The following is a 20,065-nucleotide window of genomic DNA, read 5'->3' as shown; positions in this document are numbered from 1 at the left end:
ATAAAACAGAGGAGTTGAGACACAGAGACAGACACACACAGAGAAAAGACCATGACCCAGGGAAAAGAAAGATGGTCATCTACAAGCCAAGATACTCCTGAGGCTCCCAGCAGCTAGGAGAGAGCCCTGGAACAGATTCTTCCTCTGTGCATTCGGAAGGAGCAGAACCCTCCCCAGACCTTGACTTTGGACCTCTAGCCTCCAGAACTGTGAGACAATACATTTCTGTTACTTAAGCCATCCGGTTTTTGGAGCTTTGCTACAGCTGTCCTAGGATACTAATACCAAAATGTATTTACGAATCCATTGTGCAAAAAAAGAAAATTATTTACAAAAAAACTTTTATCGTGGTCTCCTCACAGAAGCTGGAATCGTTGGAAAGATGGAGACAATGAATATATTCAGGTATATGAAAAAGATGTCAAACTTCGTTTAATTAACCCATCGATTCATTGAAATTCCAATCTCAGTCTCAATAGGATTTTTCATGGAAGTAGAAATCAGCTGCTAAAATCACTAGAAAAGGTATAAAAATGGTAAAGAAAGATTTGAAACGGAACAGAGGGGCGACTTGCCTGATGGGATAACAAAACATCAGAATAAAATCATCCAACAGTGCAGCATGGAGGCAAGGAACAGATATACAGATTTTTAATACAACTTACTAGAAATGTCAGAAATAGACCCATGTATATATGGGAATTCGGTTCACGATAAAGGTGAAATATCAAAACTAGGGAAAGGATTGATTAAAAAAAATTTTTTTTAATGTTTATTTTTGAGAGACAGAGAGAGAGACAGAGTGGGAGTGGTAGAGGGGCAGAGAGAGAGAGAGAGAGAGGGAGACACAGAATCCAAAGCAGGCTCCAGGCTCTGAGTGCCGAAGTCTGATGCTTAACCCACTGAGCCACCCAGGCCCCCCGGGGGAAAGGATTGCTTTTTAAAATAAATGGTTTGGGGACAATTGGCTACATTCATCATTAAGTTCCTACCATAGTGTATTTTCAAAAGTAAGTCTGATACAGATGAAAAACAGAAACAAAATCAAGACTCAGAAAAGTATTCTAAGCAATTGTAGGATATATTTCTGACCTTAGCCTATAGCAGGCTTCCTAAACAACCCACCGAAATCCAAAGTCAGGATAGAACAGACTGATAAATAGGCGTGAATACACACTAAGAACTTCTCTGTGACAAACAAAATAGTTAAAAATACAAAGTGCACACTAGGAGGAAATATTTGGGATACATATTAAATCGACTAAGAATCAGAATCGGAATCCATAAAGTACTCCTACACATTAATACTAATAAAAAAAGGCATACAATCCCGTTTAAAAAAAAATGGGCAAAGGATATGAGCAAGCAATCCACATAGGACAAACTACATAAGACCAATAAACTCACAAAAAAGATGTTCTCTCTCCTTAGTAATCAGAGAGCCGCAAGTTAGAACAGTGTGATACTGTTCTTTCAGGAAATGACTAATACTAACTCATCAACCAGGTCTCAGCTCAGATGTCCCTTCCTCCAGGAAGCCCTTCCCTACCCTCGGGCTGGGTGGGCGGCCCCTCCCCAACCCTCTCCCGGGCGTCTGGGATCTCCCAACCCAGACTTGACCATTCCAGGTCGTCCCTTTTGGGGGACGAGTCTGCCTCTCCCAGTGAACTGTGAGCTCCAGGAGGGCAGGAGGGGGTTATGGTTGTCGTTGGTCACCTCTGAGTCAGTAACACTGCCCCTCACAGGCCCGGGAACAGAGGAAGCGCTGGGGGAATATGAGTGGAATGAAATAATGAATGAATGTGGAAACTGAGGCCAAGTCAATGGCAGAGCCGGGATTCCATCCAAGCCTGTACTGAGGGGAGGGACCTAATTTGATCTCCCGCCGTTTTCCCCCACTGATTCCTGCCCGGAGCCCGAGCACAAGTTGGTGCTTAATAAGGGCATCAAAACTGAAATTCTCGGCAACCAGGGACGTTCAGGGGGGTAGACGGACGGCTCTCCAACCCAAATCTCCGCAGTCCTCCAGGATCATAGAGAGCTGCGCAGGGACGGCCCCTGTCGAAGTTCTACCCCTCTGGGGAACGGTGAGGGCGGGATCGAGGGCTAGAGAGGCCGGAAGTGCGGCGAGCCCGGGGACGCGCTGGCCGCGCCGGCGGTGGGACGCCTCTGTCCCTCTCCGGTCTTTTACTCCCGGCTCGGGGACGAGGAGGTGAGTCGTCGCGGCGCTCAGACAGCGGGGCTGGGTCGAGAGGGGCGGGGAGGGACCTCCGGTGGCGATTGGCAGCCGCAGAGGCCAACCATTCGTTGCAGTGCCTGAGAGATGGACGAGATGGAGCGAGGGGAGGGTATCCAGGCGCCAGCCCTGCGGGCGGGACGGAGGGGGACGGAGGCTGGGGCGGGCAAACGGAAGGCGGGGAACAGTGAGGGCGGGGTGACTAGAACGCGCGGACCGAGGGGCGGGGCGAATGAAAAGTCTGGACCGGTAAGGGGCGGGGCGAACGGAAGGTGAGGCTCCGTGTGGGCGGGGCTTTATAGAATCTGGGGCGCTCGGTGTTTGGAACTTGATGCTCTGGAGCCCTGAGATTTCTTGGGGCGGGATGGCTGTGAGCGGGGGTTCCTGCTGGAAGGATGGGCATGCAGGCGTTGCTGTCTCACTCGCCCCCGCCGCCGTGTCTTCATTTTCAGGCCCCAGAAGAACCTTGGGATGGACGAAGAGGGAGTGCGGCAGCCCTCCGGGCCACCCACGAGGAAGAAGTTCTTCATACCACTGGATGAGGATGAGGCCCCTCCTGCGGGGGTAGGACAGAGGAGGAGATGGGGAGAACGCTGGCAGACTGGGGTGGGGGGGGGGTGGATTGAGAGGAAGGGGCCTCCAAGGCCCATGGTGTGGTTTAGGAAATGTTGTGGCCTGGGTCACCTTGGGAAAACAGTCCTTTGCTCTCCGCGAGTCTGCTTCCCTATCTGTAAAATGTCATGGTGGTTCCAAGACAGGGCTCTGGCAGAGGCTGCAGACGCAAGCAGCGGGTGGCTTTGGGTTGTGTTTTATGTGGTCAGCCCCCTGGTTTGCAAAGGATGAATTTATTGCTGACATTGGAGAATTGGAAGGCCTTGCAACTAAAAGGAAAAGTCGGCACTTTTGACATCTCTTGGTAAATTGAAGGATCTGACCACGCCGACATCACGTTCCCGCAGGAAAACAATTGGCTGGTGCTGAGTACTGGCCGCTCCGTGTGCGCTAGGAAGAAAAAGTGGGCTAAGGATACAGGGAGTGATGGGGGAGAGGCGCTCCCTTAGGTCAAGGGGCTGCCTCTTTGAGGAGGTGACATCTTGGCAGTGATGTGAAGGAGGTGAAGGAGTGAGCTGTGTGGCAACCTCTGGGGCAGAGGGAACAGCCGATGCAAAGGCCCAGGATCAGAGGGAGCCTGACAGATTTGAGGGCAGCAAGAAGGCCAGTGGGGCTGGAATCGAGAAAGGAAAGGGAAGGAGGTGGGAGGTGAGACAGGGGGAGCAGGGACAGATCTTCTAGAGCCTTGCGGGCTGTGGCGACAGCTTTGGCTTTTACTCTGAGAGGGGAGCCACCAGGGTCTCTGAGCAGAGGGACGTGAAATGACCGTGAACAGAACAGACCGCGGGGAGTAAGGATGTAGGCGGGGAGCTGGTGAGGAGGTGCACTGGTCCAAGGGAGAGAAGTTGGTGTCTGGGACCAGTATAGCGGCTGAGGAGCAGGGAGGAGTGGCTAGATTCAGATTTTGACACTCCTCCCCCTCCCCCACAGTTCAAGCCCTTATTCAAGTCCACGCGGAGCCTTCCCACCATGGAGACCTCAGCCCAGGCTGCCCCTCAGACCTACGCCGAGTATGCCATCTCGGGATCTCCAGGAGGGGCTGGGGCTCCACACCCCACGGGGCCAGAACCCCTGGCAGGAGAGACCCCCAACCAGGCCCCCAAACCGGGGACGAAATCCAGCAGCATCATTGTGAGCCCCCGGCAGGTGAGGAGGGGAAGGAATAGTGGGGTTTTGAGCTTTCTGGTGGGAACCACGGGTACGGGGGTGGCACTCAGGTGGGCAGTGGAAGGAAGTCAGAGCTCTTGCCATTGTGCCCTGGGCGACGCGAATTCTTTCATTCATGCATCCAACTACCGGGGGTGGGTTGAGGTTGCGCCCTGTCTATTCTTTTGTTAAAACAAAAATACCGTAGACTGGGTCGTTTAAACAGCAGGCTTTTATTTCTCACACTTCCGGGGGGTGGGAAGTCCAAGGTCAAGGCGCTGGCCAATTCAGCGTCCAGGAAGGACCCGCCTCCTGGTTCATAGACTGCTGTCTACTTCCTGTGTCCTCACCTGGGTGAAGGAGCTCTCTCGGGTCCCTTTTGTGAGGACTGATCCCATTCATGGAGGTTCTACCCTCCTGACCTCATCACCGCTCCTCACCTCCCGCCTCCCTTTTTTTTTTTTTTTTTTTTTTTTAAGTTTATGTTTTTATTTTGAGAGAGACAGAAACAGCGTGAGTGGGGGAGGGGGAGAGAGCGAATCCCAAGCAGGCTCCATGCTGCCAGCCCGGATCCCGACGTGGGGCTCGAACTCACAACACTGTGAGATCACGACCCGAGCCAAAACCAAGAGTTGGACACTTAACCGACTCTGCCCAACCCACACCCCACTGTGGAGCAGGTCCTACCCTCTTTATTAAAAGCACGTTCTACCTCATTTAATAATTACTCGTTCATCCCCGAGATGGTTTTGTGTAACGACTGTGTCCCCCGCAAGGCAGGGATCTTTGTCTGTCTTGGTCCCTGCTGTATCGCAGCACTTAGACACACAGTAGGCGCTCAGTAAATACTGCTTGGATGGGTTAGAGGCTGACTTGCTCAGAGAATCTCGATTTTGGGCTACAGGGTACGTCCAGCATGGAGTGAGAGCCCGGAGCCTGTCCAGCAGACGCCTGACTGTTGGGGGTGGGGGTCACAGGCCACGTGGGCCTTCCTCTCAGATCACTGGGGGCCACGGAGGGGTTAAGAGCAGGCCAAGGGGCAGGTTTGTGCTTCAGGAAGCACTGGCTTCTGTTCGGAGGCCAGGAGGGGCCCCTACTGGGGCAGGCGACCAGGAGGAGGCAGGGTAGGGGCCTGGGTATGGGCTATGGCAGTGCAGGGGGAGACTTTGATGGGGATGTCATCCTGGGGGTGCCCGGGTGGCCCATTCAGCTAAGCATTCGACTCTTGATTTCGGCTCAGGTCACGATCTCAGAGTCCGTGAGATTGAGCCTTGTGTCAGGCTCTGCGCTGACAGTGCAGAGCCTGCTTGGAGTTCTCTCTCTGCCTGCCTCTCTCTCTGTCTCTCAAAATAAGTAAATAAACTTAAAAAAAAAAAAATCCTGGAAGGTAGACGTTCCCCCTGGAGGAGAGGGACGTGTCCGTGACTAGGCTTGGGTCTCTGGATGTTGGGCCTGTCCCTGAGGTGAGGGGAGGAGGGGCAGGTGCGGGAGCTGGTGCTGAAGGCACTTGGGATGCAGTGAGGCGGACATCCTGGGGGGAGTGCCCAGCAACCCCAGGGCACACACGTGGGGCTAGGGGAGAGGACTGAGCCCGAGAGACAGACTCAGGGACCCTTTAGTTAAGGCCCAGGTCTGGGGGAGAGGTCTGGGTCAAACCCAGAGCACCCAAGGGCATTCCCCGCTGAGGAGGTGAACTCTGGAGGGAGGGGAACAGGCACAGGCAGGAGGGGGGATGGGGAGGTGTTGACACAGGTAGGGGGAGGGGAGCCCTGGGGCCGGCAGTGGTCCCAGGGCCATCCCTATTAATGGCTTCCGCCCTTCCCTCCCCAGAGGGGCAACCCCGTGCTGAAGTTTGTGCGTAACGTGCCCTGGGAGTTTGGTGACGTGCTTCCCGACTATGTGCTGGGCCAGAGCACCTGTGCCCTGTTCCTCAGGTGAGCTCTGAGGGGGCTGCCCCACCTTCCTGAAGGCCTGCGAGGCTGTGCTCCCATGTTTGGGACCATTGGGTGGGAGACCTTGGGGTGTGGCCCTGTCAGCTCTGGGCCTAGTGACCTGGCGGGGAGGAAGAGGTCTTCTCCTGGAGGTGCCCAGAGGGATGAGAGCGGCAGGCCCAGACTCTGGTTCTGAGGGAGGAAGGGCTGGGCGCCTGGAGTCCTGGGTCTGAGCAGGTTGGGGGTAGGGTCCCTCAGGTCCCAGACATCCAGGGTGAGTTGATGAGAGCCAGGATTTCGCCAGCCTGTACCGCAGTTAAGCAAGTTCCCTCTCCATTCCCGGGCGCCCCTCTGCACACAGAGCTGGATGGGGGAAGTGAACCTTCTAAGTTCCTGTCCTCCCTGCAAGGTACGAGAGCTGGTGGCTGCTGGGCAGAGATGTCCCCTAGTTCCCTGGGTGGAGAAGCCACCCCAGCCCCTCCCTGCCAGTGCCTTCCGAGGCTAAAGCAGACAGTCCCTGGGATGGGCCTGCTTCCCAAGACCAGCTGCCCCGTGCCCCCCAGTCCACACCCTCTAGGCACTTGTCTCCTGTCCTCTACCCGAAGCCCAAGTCTCTTCCCTTCCCCAGTGAGGAACCTGGGGTCCATCCCTCCAGGGAAGCCAGAGCCAGTCAGCCCTTTCCGCCAACCCCGCCGTCCCCTTCCTTGATGGGTGACCTGAGGCAAGTCACTTAACGTCTCAGAGCCTCAGGTCCAGGTGTCGCCCGCGCCCTCTGCATTCCAGTGAGAGTGAAGAAGGGCTCCCAGGGTCTCGGGGAGAGCGAGCCCTCCCAATCCCTCCCTCTCCCCTGCCCCCCAGCCTCCGCTACCACAACCTCCACCCGGACTACATCCACGGGCGGCTGCAGAGCCTGGGGAAGAGCTTCGCCCTGCGGGTCCTGCTCGTCCAGGTGGACGTGGTAAGCAGGGGTCACTTCCCCCCCGGCCTCGTGGTCCTCATCTGTCGGGCCTCGCAGCAGCCAAGTGGATTGTTGAATCCCAAGAGAAGGTGCAAGTTGAACCATTTTTACATCGGACATTAACACCCTGTGTTGGCAAGGGGGCGCGAGGGTAAAATCTTGTCTCCTCCTTCCCCACACCACTTCCGCTGGTCCCAGCCCTCTGACACCTGAGCGTGTTTTGAAGCTATGTCATCCTGTCTTCACAGCCTGGCCCGCCTGGGTCTCTGCCCCAGCCTCTTCTCTCGTCTCAGGGCCTCCAGCCCCAACCGCTTCCATCCTCACAGCAGCCGGTGGGGGGGGGGGGGGGTTCCTAAAGCACAGATCTGATGTCCAGACCCCTCCATGGCTCCCCAGTGCCTCGCTATGGCCCGTGAGGCCATGTGACCAGACCCCTGCCCTGCTCTCTGGGTTCATTTCCCAGCTTCCGTGTGGTCGCCCTTTCTTTTACGTTCTCCATCACATTCCGTGTGAATTGCAATTCCTCAAGTCCTTTCCCCCCCCTCCTGTCTTCCCTATGTTTAAAATTTCCTTTTCGTTCTCCTTTGCCTCCTTCACTCCTCCTCCTCCTTCAGGTCTCAGTTCAGATGTCCCCACTTCCAGGAAGCTCTCCCTGATCCCCTGGGCAGGTCAGGTATCCGCTCCTGCTCTCCCATCCCAATCCTGGCCACTCTGGGTCATCACTGTATGGGGACAGTTTGATCTCCCTCATCAGACTGTGAGCCCCAGCGGGCAGAGCCCGGGCTCTCTTGGTTACTGTGTGTTACCAGCATTGCCTAGCACAGGCGGGCACCCAGTCAGAGCTTAGGGAGTGCTTTAAGTGGAAGGCTCTTGGCATCCTACTATGGCATAACCTACTGTGGTTTTCAAGACTATAATTCCTTGTTTACTACCAGATTTCCCATTCTGATTTTCTTTTCCACCCAGAAAGATCCACAGCAGGCCCTCAAGGAGCTGGCTAAGATGTGCATCCTGGCTGACTGCACCCTGGTCCTTGCCTGGAGGTGAGACCGAGGCTCCCCGCCCAGGTCAGGCTCTATCCCAGGAGTCCGTCCACCCTTCTGCCCCCCAGCCCTTTCCTTCTGCCATGAGCTCCCCGTGTGAGCCTGGTCCCGGCACTGCCTCTCTCTCGGCCTCAATTTCTGCATCTTTAAAATAGGATCTTAATATTTGTCTTCTAGGGCGATAGTCACAAAAGCAGGTGATATAGATCAAATTGCCAGGGCCATACTGCTTGCTTACGAATCAGACCTAAAATCTGTCTGAATAATTAATTCCACATCTAGGTTTCTAAAGACTATTTAAATTTTTCTTTTAATGTTTATTTAATTTTGAGAGAGTGAGAGCTAGAGTACGAGCAGGGAAGGGGCAGAGAGAGAGGGAGACACAGAATCTGAAGCAGGTTCCAGGCTCCAAGCTGTCAGCACAGAGCCCGATGAGGGGCTCGAACCCATGAGCCATGAGGTCATGACCTGAGCTGAAGTCAGATGCTTAACTGACTGAGCCACCCAGGCGCCCCTCTAAAGACTATTTAGATTGGCTAATTTCCAGTTGGAAAAAAAGATATACCTTCCTCACCCCATAAGAAAAAAAAATTAAATCCTGAGAAATTATTGACATTAAAAAAAAAGGTGTTAGAAGAAATCTTTTTTTTTTTTTTAATTTTTTTTTTTTCAACGTTTATTTTATTTTTGGGACAGACAGAGACAGAGCATGAATGGGGGAGGGTCAGAGAGAGGGAGACACAGAATCTGAAACAGGCTCCAGGCTCTGAGCCATCAGCCCATAGCCCGACGCGGGGCTCGAACTCACAGACCGCGAGATCGTGACCTGGCTGAAGTCGGACGCTTAACTGACTGTGCCACCCAGGCGCCCCAGAAATCTTTTTTTTAAAGTAATTAGGCTCATTGTTTTTTTTTTTTTTACGTTTATTTATTTATTTTGAGAAAGAGAGGAGGAGGGCCAGAGAGAGAGGGAAAGAGGGAATCCCAAGCTGGGCTCTATCCTGGAGCTGACACACCAGGGCTCAGCTCACAAACTGTGAGATCATGATTTGAGCTTGAATCAAGAGTCGGATGCCTAATCAGCTGAGCCACTCAGGTGCCCTAGAAGAAATCTGATAGGGGAATATATATCTAGTTTTTAATGTTTATTTTATTTTTGAGAGAGAGAGAGAGAGAGAGAGAGATAGTGTGAATGGGGGAGGGGCAGACAAAGAGAGGGACAGAGGATCTGAAGGGGGCTCCTTGCTGAAAGCGGAGAACCTGTTGTAGCCCTTGAACCCACAAGCCATGAGATCATGACCTGAGCTGAAGTCAGACACTTAACCGACTGAGCCACCCAGGTTCCCCAGGAGAATATTTTTTATTTTTATTTTTGATTTATTAAAAAAAAATTTTTTTTAATGATTATTTATTTTTGAGAGAGAGAGAGAGAGAGCACACACAAGCGGGGGAGGGGTAGAGAGAGAAAGAGACACAGAATCCAAAGCAGGCTCCAAGCTCTGAGCTGTCAGCACAGAGCCCAACACGGGGCTCAAACCCATGAACTTTGAGATCATGACCTGAACTAAGTCTGACATTTAACTGACTGAACCATCCAGGCACCCCAGGAGAATATTTGTTACAATCTTGGGGTAAGAAAACTCTTCCAAAGCAAGACCCAGAACCTCAAAGCCGTAAAGAAAAAGGTTGGCTGATTTGAGAAAATTAAAATTTTAAAACTTCTGGGTGGTAAGACATACTGTAAATAAAGTTGAAAGACAAGTGACAAATTACCAAAAAGTATTTGCTGTGTATATATTGCATATACAAGTGTATATATATATATGTGTGTGTGTATATATATATATATATATATGTATATATATATACACACACACACACACACACACATATATACATACATATATATATACATACATATAAATAGAAAATACTTAACGTCTCTAATTTATGTATGTATATATAAGTTCTATTTATACAGTGCAAATACATTTAAATGTTTATATTCATATGCATATATTTGAACATGTTTATTATATATTTATATATGTAAAGAACTTCCCACAAGTCAATAAGAACCCAAATAAGAGTTTAATGCAGGTTGCCAAAACACATGAAAAAAATATCAACCATATGGTTTATCAAGAAAAAAGCACATTTTAAAACACGAGGTGCTGGGGCGTCTGGGTGGCTCAGTTGGTTAAGCGTCCGGCTTTGGCTCAGGTCATGGTCTCGTGGTTCGAGAGTTCAAACCCCACATCGGGTTCTGTGCTAACAGCTCGGAGCCTGGAGCCTGCTTCAGAGTCTGTCTCTGTCTCTCTCTGCCCCTCCCCCGCCTGCACATTGTCTGTCTCTCTCTCTCAAGTATAAATAAACATTAAAAAACAAAACAAAACAAAGCGAGGTGCCCTAAATTTGGTGCAAGCCTCTCGGATGGGTAGTATGAAACGGGCACCCGCGTATTTGCTTGGCAGGAGATTTGACAGGCTATTGAAACAGAAAATAGACACCACTCTTCGGCACAGAAACTCCTGCACTAGGATAGTCCCTGCTCGCGCGTGCTCACGCGTGTCCGAAGTGGCATGGGCCATCACTGTAGCATCAGTGGGTGAGAACCAGAGTTGCAGAAGCAAATGGCCTTGTATTTTTATTTATATACAGAAGGGAGGAAGAAAATGAGCTGTGTTTATGAACAGACTCGTATGTGGATAAACCGAAAAGGGCTCCAGAGGCTCCAGGCCCTGGACAGTGCTGACCTCTGGGGACCGTATGAGGCATAGATGTGGATGAGAGCGGGGCTGTTGTCTTCTGCTTCTTTTTGTTCTGAATATATACACTGGTTAACCTTTCTTGTGTTAAATAGATGGCACGTTCACGTAGTTCACAGATGAGAAGCGACACGAAAATGTTAGGTGTGTGCGTACGTCTAGTCGTACATATATATGGTACATACACACGGTGTATATACATGTGGCAGTGTAGACATATGGTTATATATAGATGCTGTTCTGTGCCTTACGTGGTTGTGTCCTTACCTGGAGATCTCTCTCTCTCTCTCTCTTTTTTTTTTTAAAGTTTATTATTTTGAGAGAGAGAGACAACAAGCAGGGAAGAAGCAGAGAGAGAGAGAGAGAGAGAGAGAGAGAGAGAGAGAAGCCCAAGTAGGCACAATGCAGGACTTGAACTCACAAACTGTGAGATCATGACCTGATCCGACCGGAGCCTAGAGTCAGATGCTTAACCAGCTGAGCCACTCCAGGCGCCCCTTTAAAAAAACATTTTTTTTTTTTAAGTTTATTTATTTATTTAAAGAGAGTGCTCAAGAGTGTGAGCGGGGGACGGGCAGAGAGCTAGAGGGAGAGAGAATCCCAAGCAGGCTCTCCGTTGTCAGCACAGAGCCCAACGCAGGGTGTTCATATTTTTAAAAATACTAATTTTTTAGAGCATTAAAAAAATTTTTTTTTAATTTTTTTAATTACATTTATTTATTTTTGAGAGACAGAGTGAGACAAGGTGAGAGTGGGGGAGGGGCAGAGAGAGAAGGAGACACAGAACCTGAAGCAGGCTCCAGGCTCTGAGCTGTCAGCACAGAGCCCAACGCGGGGCTCAAACCCACAAACTGTGAGGTCATGACCTGAGCCGAATTCGGACGCCTAACCGACTTAGCCACCCAACTGCCCCCCAAATTTTTTTTCTTAATGTTTATTTATTTTTGAGAGAGACAGAGCATGAATGCGGAGGGGCAGAGAGAAAGAGAGGGAGACACAGAACCTAAAGCAGGCTCCAGGCTCTGAGCTGTCAGGACAGAGCTTGACGCGGGGCTCGAACTCACGGACTGGACAATGAGATCATGAGCTGAGCTGAAGTCAGATGCTTAACTGACTGAGCCACCCAGGCGTCCCTAGGGCAGTTTTTAAGTTTATAAGAAGGAATATCAGGAATCACAAAGAATTACCAAATACCTCTTCTCTCCCTGCATGTGGTTTCTCCTATTATCTCTTGTATTTTTTTATTTCTTTTTTTAATTTTAATTTTTTTAAAGAAATACAGCAGTCTTTAACAAAAAATTTTTTTAACATTTACTTATTTTTGAGACCGAGAGGCAGCTTGAGTGGGCAAGGGGCAGAGAGAGAGGGAGACACAGAATCGGAAGCAGGCTCCAGGCTCTGAGCTGTCAGCACAGAGCCTGATGCGGGGCTTGAACCCCTGAATCATGAGGTCATGACCTGAGCCGAAGTCGGATGCTTAACCGACTGAGCCACGCAGGCACCCCTAAAAAAAGTTTTTTTAACATTTATTTATTTAAAAAAAAATTTTTTTTTTCAACGTTTATTTATTTTTGGGACAGAGAGAGACAGAGCATGAACAGGGGAGGGGCAGAGAGAGAGGGAGACACAGAATCGGAAACAGGCTCCAGGCTCTGAGCCATCAGCCCAGAGCCCGACGCGGGGCTCGAACTCACGGACCGCGAGATTGTGACCTGGCTGAAGTCGGCCGCTTAACCGACTGCGCCACCCAGGCGCCCCAACATTTATTTATTTTTGAGAGACAGAGTGCGAGCAGGGAAGGGGCAGAAAGAGGAGACACAGAATCTGAAGCGGGCTCTAGGCTCTGAGCTGTCAGTGCAGGGCTCGAACTCATGAACCGTGAGATTATGAGCTGCGCAGAAATCAGGAGTCGGACACTTAACCAACTGAGCCCCCCAGGTGGCCTAAATTTCTTTTTTTAAAAGTAGGCTCCATGCCCAGCATGGTGTTTGAACTCAGGACCCCAAGATCAAGGGTCAAGTGCTCTACGACTGAGCCAGCCAGGTGTCCCTATGTATTGTATTAATTAGTGTGGTACATTTGTTACAACCGATGAACCAGTGTTGATATGTTACTATTATTATTGATGAAAGCCCATAGTCTATGTTAGGGTTTGCGGTTTTATTTTTATTTTTTAATTTAAAAAAAATTTTTTTTAATGTTTTTATTAATGTATTTTTGAGACAGAGAGAGACAGAGCATGAGCAGGGGAGGGACAGAGACAGAGGGAAACACAGAATCCGAAGCAGGCTCCAGGCTCTGAGCTGTCAGCACAGAGCCCAACATGGGACTCGAACTCACGGAGCGTGAGATCATGACCTATTGCTCTCTGTTTTATATTCTGAGTCTTGACAAAGGTATGATAATGTGTCCATAAATTCTGTATCACACAGAATAGTTGCACTGCCCTAAAATTTCCCCTGTGTTCCACTTATTCATCCCTTCCACCCCCAAACTCCTCATCTTTTCACAGTCTGCTTAGTTTTGCCTTTTTCAGGATATCATATAGTTGGAATCATACAATCTGTAGTAGAAATAGAAAAACCCACGGTTCTCCTTGTGTGTAGGAAAAAAAATGCCAGTTCTTCCCTAATGTGGGTCTTTATCCTGTGTGTGTGTGTGTGTGTGTGTGTGTGTGTGTGTGTGTGTGTGTGTGTTTAATCTTTATTCATTTTTGAGAGAGAAGAGAGAGGGAGAACAAGTGGGGGAGGGCAGAGAGAGAGAGAGAGAGAGAGAGAGAGGGACAGAGGATCCAAAGCAGGCTCTGTGCTCACAGTACAGGGCTGTGTGGGGCTCGAACTCACAAACCGTGAGATCAGGACCTGAGCCCAAGTCAGACCACCAGATGCGCCAAAGTTTTTCCCACACCAAGCAAGTCTCTGCAGCACCAGCTGGGCGTCCTACCGTTTAACTCACTTCTGACACTACCTGGGGATGGCCTCAGGTCCCACAGGTGAAGGGGCTCAGTCCAACACTGCCCCCCCCACTTCAGACGCAAGTCATAAACCCCGCTTGTACTTCTGACCGTCCCGCTCCCAGTGACTCCCTGAGAGGCTCAGAGCTCAGGGAAGCACATTTTCCGGTTTAATAAAGGATATGATGTTAAGAGAATCAACAGCAAGACAATGAGAGACGTAGGGCGAGAGGTCTGGGAGGGTCCTGCGTGCAGGAGTTTCTGTCCCCGTGGAATTGGGGTGTATCACTTCCCAGTGGCTGCCCTTCTGGAAGCTCTGAGTCCCCTAGTACTGGGATTTTATGGAGTCTTCCTTACGTGGACCCAGTTGAGTATTAGCTCCATTTCCAGCCCCCATCCAGGAGCCCACCCAGAGTCATCTCTGTAGGACAAAACAGCAGTATTCTTTTAACCTCCCTCCGTGCCTTCTTGTAATTTGGTAGCTTACTCTTCTTTAAAAAAAAAAAAAATTTTTTTTTTTAATATTCGTCTATTTTTGACAGACAGAGCATGAGTGGGGAGGGGCAGAGAGAGAGGCAGACACAGAATCCGAAGCAGGCTCCAGGCTCCGAGCTGTCGGCACAGAGCCCGACACAGGGCTCGAACCCACGAACCATGAGATCATGATCTGAGAGGAAGTCAGACACTTAACCGACTGAGCCACCCAGGCGCCGTGGTAGCTCAGTCTTCTTATTGCTGAATAATATCCCATTGTCCGGGTGCACATTCTTTCCCAGCTGCGTAATATTCCATTGTGGAGATAGGCCAGGTCATGACCTTGAACTCATGACCCCAAGAGATCAAGAGTTGCATACTTTACCGACCAGGCTCTTGGGCAAGTGACTCAACCCCCCGCTGGTCTCTTTCCCTCTCTGTGTATAATGGTTTGAAAATAATAATTGCCTTAGAGGATCCTTCTCTGGAAGCTTCTGAACACAGTGGGTTAGAACAGTGCGTCGGCCCCCGGAAGGGGAATGTTTCCTATGTCTTTACATCCAAATTATGGGATATTTTGCAACCATCCCATAAAAGAGGTCAAGCTCTTTCTGCTGACATGGGAAGACATCCTGCTGAGAGCTGCAGAGGGCAAAAATGAAAGCAAATTGTAGAACAGGACGCAATGTGCTCACTGTGTGCCCTGAACAAATTAAGAACCAGAACGATAATCCTGCTGCAGTGAGGGAGAGCCACGAAGCCCACGTAACGGGAAAAGAACAGAATTAGAAAAATGAAGGGGTTTCTTTCAGGAATACGGACCAACACTTGATCAGCAAAGATGGCTTATTAGCTGGGATTTGAAGGCTAACAGAAAATGCCTCGGCACAAGTCCTTCCTTTACTTGGACTCAACTCCCTAGTCTCAAGTTCAAAGAACAAAAAAGGCCAGCTTTCTCCCAGTGCTAATAAACCTGGGTTACTTTATTCCGCACACATACAAACCCTTTTTAAGATTCGGTTGTCCCACCTACCTTTGAAACTGTTCATTACATGTCAAAAAACAAAAAAAAAAAAGGAAAAAACCTCAGTGCCTGACGTGAAAATTAATGGCGATTATTAAATCAGGTTAGTTGCTATAAAAGCTTCAGCAGTCGGCTCACCCCGCAGCCTTTCTCTTGAAAGTGCGCTATATTAAAAATCTTCAGTGGGAACTGAATTGCATCCTGAGTTTTGTCTTCCTGCGGCTGGGAAAATAGTAACAGTGTTTCTGGTTTTTCTCCCGCCCCGGCTCCACCGCGCTGACTTCCCTTCCAGAATAGCTCACATTTCTTAAACGGGCTGTAAGTGCCAGGCACGGTTCTGAGCGCTTGGGAGCGATGACGCGTGTAATTGTCACAATTCCGCTATCCACGCCACTCTGCAGATGAGGACGCTGAGGCCCAGAGAGAGAAACACTGGCCCTGGGGTCACGCAGGTGGGAAGGGCGAACCTGAGCCCAACAACTCGTCAGGCTCCCAAGCTCTGTCCCTTTGCCAGCAAAGATGTGTAAAGATGTGCCTGGCCGGGGTTACCGCCAGGGACCTTTTCGGGGAGGAAAGTTCACTTTGCTCTGTATTCGAGTTTGGAACTTTTAGCATCGGCACTGACTACTACTACGGCAATGAAATGAATCTAAAACATGACCACTGCCCTCGCCACACTGGCTGACCCGAATGTTCTCACCCCAGCCCTGAGGAGGCCGGGCGGTACCTGGAGACCTACAAGGCCTATGAGCAGAAGCCGGCCGACCTCCTGATGGAGAAGCTGGAACAGGACTTCGTCGCCCGGGTGAGGCCACTACACCTCCTTGCCTGCCCCCGGCCCGTCCCTGCTGCTGGAATCCTACCTCTCCTCCCCAGTCTCCCCCTCAGTTCATCACCTTTCTCTTCCTAAGCACAAACTTGTTTCTGTCCTCCCCAGCTCAGAATCCTCCCATGGCTCCCCAGTACCCTCAGGGAAAGCCTAGCCTTCTCACCACACCCTACAAGGCCCTGCCTATCCCGCCCAGCAGCTCTGTCCACCCCTGACCTTGCATGCATTCTGGCCAGGCTGGCTGGCTCAGTCCCTCCTGTGTCCCCAGCACCACCCAGCACTTAGTGGGTGCGCAGGGAGTATTTACCAAATGAAGCATTTAACCTGAGCTCCAACGCCTGAGTAATGGTGGATGTCCACCACCACTCCCGAGGCGGGTACTGTTAGGACCCCCATTTGCCTGAAAAGAAAGTCCAGAGGTCAATTCCTTTGCCCAGCCCTCCTAGGGAGCAAGCAGTGGGGCCGGGTTTTGAACACAGATCTGACTCCAGAGCCTATGGTCTACCCTGGGCAGAACCAACTCAAGAGAAATGGCATTTATCTTCTCATGACGTGACCAATGTTCTCTCAGCTAGTGGGGGACCCACTCTGAGATGAACTTTTTATCAGCCAAAAGGGGGGGGGCATTTATTGAACACCTCCTGCATGCGGGGCAGTCTGGGGACACAATGGTGACCCAGCGCCCAGATCGCTCTCATTTCTTCTCCTGCCGCACCTCTGCCTCCTCCCCTCCCTTCCAGGTGACTGAATGCCTGACCACCGTGAAGTCTGTCAATAAAACCGACAGCCAGACCCTCCTAACTACTTTTGGGGTAAGGAATGGTTCCCTTGTCCTGGTGGCATTTCTGCCCCCTTGCTTTTTCAAGGAATGTCCCCTCCCCCCGACCTCCCCTGCCCTCCCACAGGACCTCACCTCCTTCCAGGGAGATCTTAGACCCCCGAGGAGCTGGGGCAGGGTAGTTTTGTGCTCCCCGTCTCTGACCCTCACCTTCCACCTTCCTCAGTCTCTGGAACAGCTCATAGCTGCGTCCCGAGAAGATCTGGCTTTGTGCCCGGGCCTGGGGCCCCAAAAGGTAAGAACTGTGGGAATGGGCTTGAGGGGTCGGGGACAGGAGGGAGCACTACATAGATGGCACCTCAGATCCCAAAGCTCTACGGCTGTGGAAGGCCACAGTGCTGTTCCTACAGTTGGGGAGAACCGAGGCCCAGAGAGGGTGGGGACCAGCCCTAACTCGCATAGGCAGCCTGGGACAGAATCAAGACCAGGAGGTTTGTCTCCCAGCCCCCAGAGTCCCCTCCGAGCCGAAACCGAAAGAACCAAAGCCCACTCTGGATGTAGCAAGCAGATGGCTCGTTTAATGACCAGTTCCTTGTTGCTTTCTGGCTCTCACGCAGGCCCGGAGGCTGTTTGATGTCCTACACGAGCCCTTCTTGAAAGTGCCCCGATGACCCCAGCCGCCAGAGAGGCCCTCGTCGTAACAATAAAGCATTTTCCAGGCTCGGGCTGCTTCTGGTGCGGCGGCGCCGTCATGGGGAAGGGGTTCTCTGTTCTCGCTCTCTGCTGGCCCAGGCGGTCACCTCCGGCTTTTCTTTTCGTTTCTTCCCCTTTCTTTTCCTTTCTCTTTCTTTTTTTTTTTTTTTTTGTGTGTTTTAAAGTGTATTTATTTTGAGGGAGAGGAGACAGAGAACCCCAAGCAGGCTCCACACTGTCGGCGCACAGCCTGATGCGGCGCTCGATCTTATGAAACGCGAGATCGTGACCTGAGCCGAAATCAAGAGTCTCAACCGACTGAGCCACCCAGGCGCCCCTCCAGCTTTCCTTGACCACAGTCGTCAGTTTCCCTGGAGGAGGCTACACAGGATCCGGCTGCCGCCTCTTCGACTTCTTCTCCCGGCCTGTGGAAGCCACCTCCCCAGGCTCTGGACTCCGCGGCGGCTCTGGCATCTCCTCCCGGGGTGCTGCCTCTGGCACCCCGCTTTCCCGGCCCCGTTTCTTCTTCTTCTTCTTAGCAGATGCTGGATCTGCCCCTGCTTCAGGTTCACGCTCTTCTGGAAGCTCAGGCTCCATCGGCTCACCCTGTGGGTCCGTTACCTCAGTCCTCGGCTCAGTTGCTCGGAGCCCCTGTTCTTTCTTCTTCTTCTTGGTGGATGCTAGAGCCGCCCGACCCTCAAGGTCACCTGGCAACTCGGGCTCCACCGCCTCTGCCCCTGGCTCCACTGTCTCGTCTTGCCGTTTTTCTTTCTTCCTCCTCTTTTTGTGGGGTGTTAGAGCTGCCTCAGCCTGAAGCTCAACTTCTTGTGGTGGTTCCGGCTCTGTCATCTCCCCTGGGAGTTCCAGAGGCCTCCTCTCCAGCTCTAGAGCCTCATCAGTCCCCGACTCCATCATGACTTTGTGCCCCTTTTCTTTTTTCTTCTTCTTCTTCTTCGAAGATGGCAGTGGGACGGCTTCCTCCTGTGGCTCCTCCTCCAACTGCGGCTGAGACTCAATCAGCATCCTTTGCCCAGGCTCCCTCTCTTCTGTCCCCTTCAGCCTCTTCCTCTTCCTGGTGGTGGATGATGGGAACAGCGCTTCCAGAGGCTCCAGCATCTCGGCCGCAGGTTCGGCTGTCACCAGCTCCATCACCTCGAGTTCTGGCGGCTCCTGCTTTTTCTTCTTCTTCTTCGCCACATCCGGGGACCCCAAAGCTGTGTCCCCCGCCAGGGCCCCCAGCCCATTCACTGCCTCCCGGGGAGCTGGGGCCTCTGGTATTTGCCTCTTCTTTTTCCTCTTTTTTGAGGCGGGCGACTTCAGTGCCAAGGCTGACCCAGGCCCTGTTACCGGTAGGCCGCCTCCAAAGGCACAGAACCGGGGCCTCAGGTCAGGGGGGATCTGTGGCGGGGGGCTTGTTGGAATAGGCTGCAGCAGGGTCCCTGGTGGGGATTCCTGGGAACCCTCAAAGATCCTCAGGCTGCCCTGGGGGGCTGGGGCACAGGTGAGTCCCCCCCCTGCCGCCACGGAGGGAGCCAGCAGGATTGCTCCTCCAGCCTGGGGACCGCTGCTTCTGAGGACCCGGTAGCGGTGCCGCTTGCCTGCCAACCTGCCCTTCACAACCTGGGAGCCAGAGAGAGGCACTAGCCGCCCGTTGAGGCTGCAAGGAGAAAGGGGAAGGCAGGAGCTCCATCAGATTCTTTCCGTGAAACGGGGGGGGGAAAGAGCTGAAAACCGCGTTTCTGGATGCCTAAGAGAAGCCCCTCTAAACTTCCCCCAAGTTCAGCCACTAGGATGGAGCATATTCCCAGGAGGTGGCCTGGGACCACTCACCAGTCTGGGGCGAAGTCTACAGGGGCCTGGATAAGCCACAGTTCCGTATCTGGGTCTGTTAACACTTCCAAAGAGAAACGGGTGGGCTCTGAGGTTGGGGACGTCGCGGTAAAGTTGGGGGGGCAAGAGAACTGAGCAGCACCTGCAGAAGGGGAAATGGGGGTCTGCTGACACTTCCCGTGAATCCAATTCTCCAGGGCGCCTAGGGGGCCCACTGGCCCCAGCCTCTTGAGCGCCTCAACCCCTCACCCGGTCTCTTCTCTGCCTGCTCCCCAGAGGCATCCCTGTCTCCACCGATCCAATCCCGGGGGGCGCCCTTCGCTCCACCGGTAGTTTCCCCCACCCCATACGCTCCCTCGGTCTGAAGTCCCTTCCTCGCGGGCGATACACTCTCCACAGGTCCTGTCTCGAGGATGTCCCTTTTTCCGTCCGAACGCCCCTGGGCGCCCCTTTCTCCTCCCGGCAGCCAACTCTCTGCACCCCGTCGGCCCGCCCTGATGCAACTCACCGCCGGACGGGGTCCCCGCCATCCCGGGACCCGTGCCTCCCTCAGACCCAGCCGCCGGAGCCTCAGGAGCTCCGTGGACGACCACGTGGAACCGGAGGGGCGGGGCCTCGTCCGGGAGCGCCCATGTGGCGCGGGAGCGCGGGGGTGTCGCTCGGAGTACGCTCTCTCTACGAGCAGAACTGGGGGGAGTTTCCGCTTGCGCAGAGCAGACAGCCGAGGAAGACGTTCTTTTCCCGAAAATCTGCTCCCGAAAACAGCTGCTTGGCTCCTGGGCGGGAGTTA

General features: G+C 52.2%; 2 protein-coding genes across 3 annotated transcripts; one reads left to right on the top strand and one right to left on the bottom strand.

Annotated features, from left to right (window-relative positions):
- Positions 1-2,086: 2,086 nt before the first annotated feature.
- On the top strand, positions 2,087-17,475 carry ERCC1 (ERCC excision repair 1, endonuclease non-catalytic subunit). 2 transcript variants are annotated; one of them, XM_047835581.1, is made up of 10 exons: positions 2,089-2,212; positions 2,689-2,800; positions 3,779-3,994; positions 5,825-5,928; positions 6,784-6,883; positions 7,850-7,926; positions 15,851-15,950; positions 16,715-16,786; positions 16,979-17,047; positions 17,370-17,475. In XM_047835581.1, the coding sequence occupies exons 2-10, from the start codon at positions 2,708-2,710 to the stop codon at positions 17,421-17,423; spliced, it is 885 nt and encodes a 294-aa protein (XP_047691537.1). In that variant the 5' UTR covers positions 2,089-2,212; positions 2,689-2,707; the 3' UTR covers positions 17,424-17,475. The 2 variants fall into 2 exon arrangements, with proteins under 2 accessions (XP_047691538.1, XP_047691537.1); XM_047835582.1 differs by lacking the exons at positions 6,784-6,883; positions 7,850-7,926; positions 15,851-15,950; ... (1 more) ...; positions 16,979-17,047; positions 17,370-17,475 and adding an exon at positions 6,174-6,758 and having other exon boundaries at positions 2,087-2,212.
- Positions 17,476-17,619: 144 nt separating this feature from the next.
- Positions 17,620-19,916, bottom strand: POLR1G (RNA polymerase I subunit G). Its single transcript, XM_047835580.1, has 3 exons — positions 19,784-19,916; positions 19,276-19,417; positions 17,620-19,102 (listed from the first exon to the last, which is right to left on the bottom strand). The coding sequence occupies exons 1-3, from the start codon at positions 19,803-19,805 to the stop codon at positions 17,827-17,829; spliced, it is 1,440 nt and encodes a 479-aa protein (XP_047691536.1). The 5' UTR covers positions 19,806-19,916; the 3' UTR covers positions 17,620-17,826.
- Positions 19,917-20,065: the final 149 nt, after the last annotated feature.

This window comes from Prionailurus viverrinus, chromosome E2 (genome assembly GCF_022837055.1).
Source record: "Prionailurus viverrinus isolate Anna chromosome E2, UM_Priviv_1.0, whole genome shotgun sequence".
NCBI classification, from domain to species: Eukaryota; Metazoa; Chordata; class Mammalia; order Carnivora; family Felidae; genus Prionailurus; species Prionailurus viverrinus.
The sequence above is the reverse complement of the archived record's forward strand: the minus strand, read 5'-3'. Positions and strand labels throughout refer to the sequence as shown.

What these genes read in the sequence shown, in the direction of transcription:
- POLR1G (XM_047835580.1), bottom strand. Translation starts at nt 19,805, where the DNA reads ATGGCGGGGACCCCGTCCGGCG. An exon ending in GGCGGGGACCCCGTCCGGCG is followed by an intron (nt 19,418 to 19,783) that starts GTGAGTTGCATC and finishes CCCCTTCTGCAG; the next exon opens with GTGCTGCTCAGTTCTCTTGC. An exon ending in GTAGACTTCGCCCCAGACTG is followed by an intron (nt 19,103 to 19,275) that starts GTGAGTGGTCCC and finishes TTCTCCTTGCAG; the next exon opens with CCTCAACGGGCGGCTAGTGC.
- ERCC1 (XM_047835581.1), top strand. Translation starts at nt 2,708, where the DNA reads ATGGACGAAGAGGGAGTGCGGCAGCCCTCCGGGCCACCCACGAGGAAG. An exon ending in ACCTGTGCCCTGTTCCTCAG is followed by an intron (nt 5,929 to 6,783) that starts GTGAGCTCTGAG and finishes CCTGCCCCCCAG; the next exon opens with CCTCCGCTACCACAACCTCC. An exon ending in ACCCTGGTCCTTGCCTGGAG is followed by an intron (nt 7,927 to 15,850) that starts GTGAGACCGAGG and finishes TTCTCACCCCAG; the next exon opens with CCCTGAGGAGGCCGGGCGGT.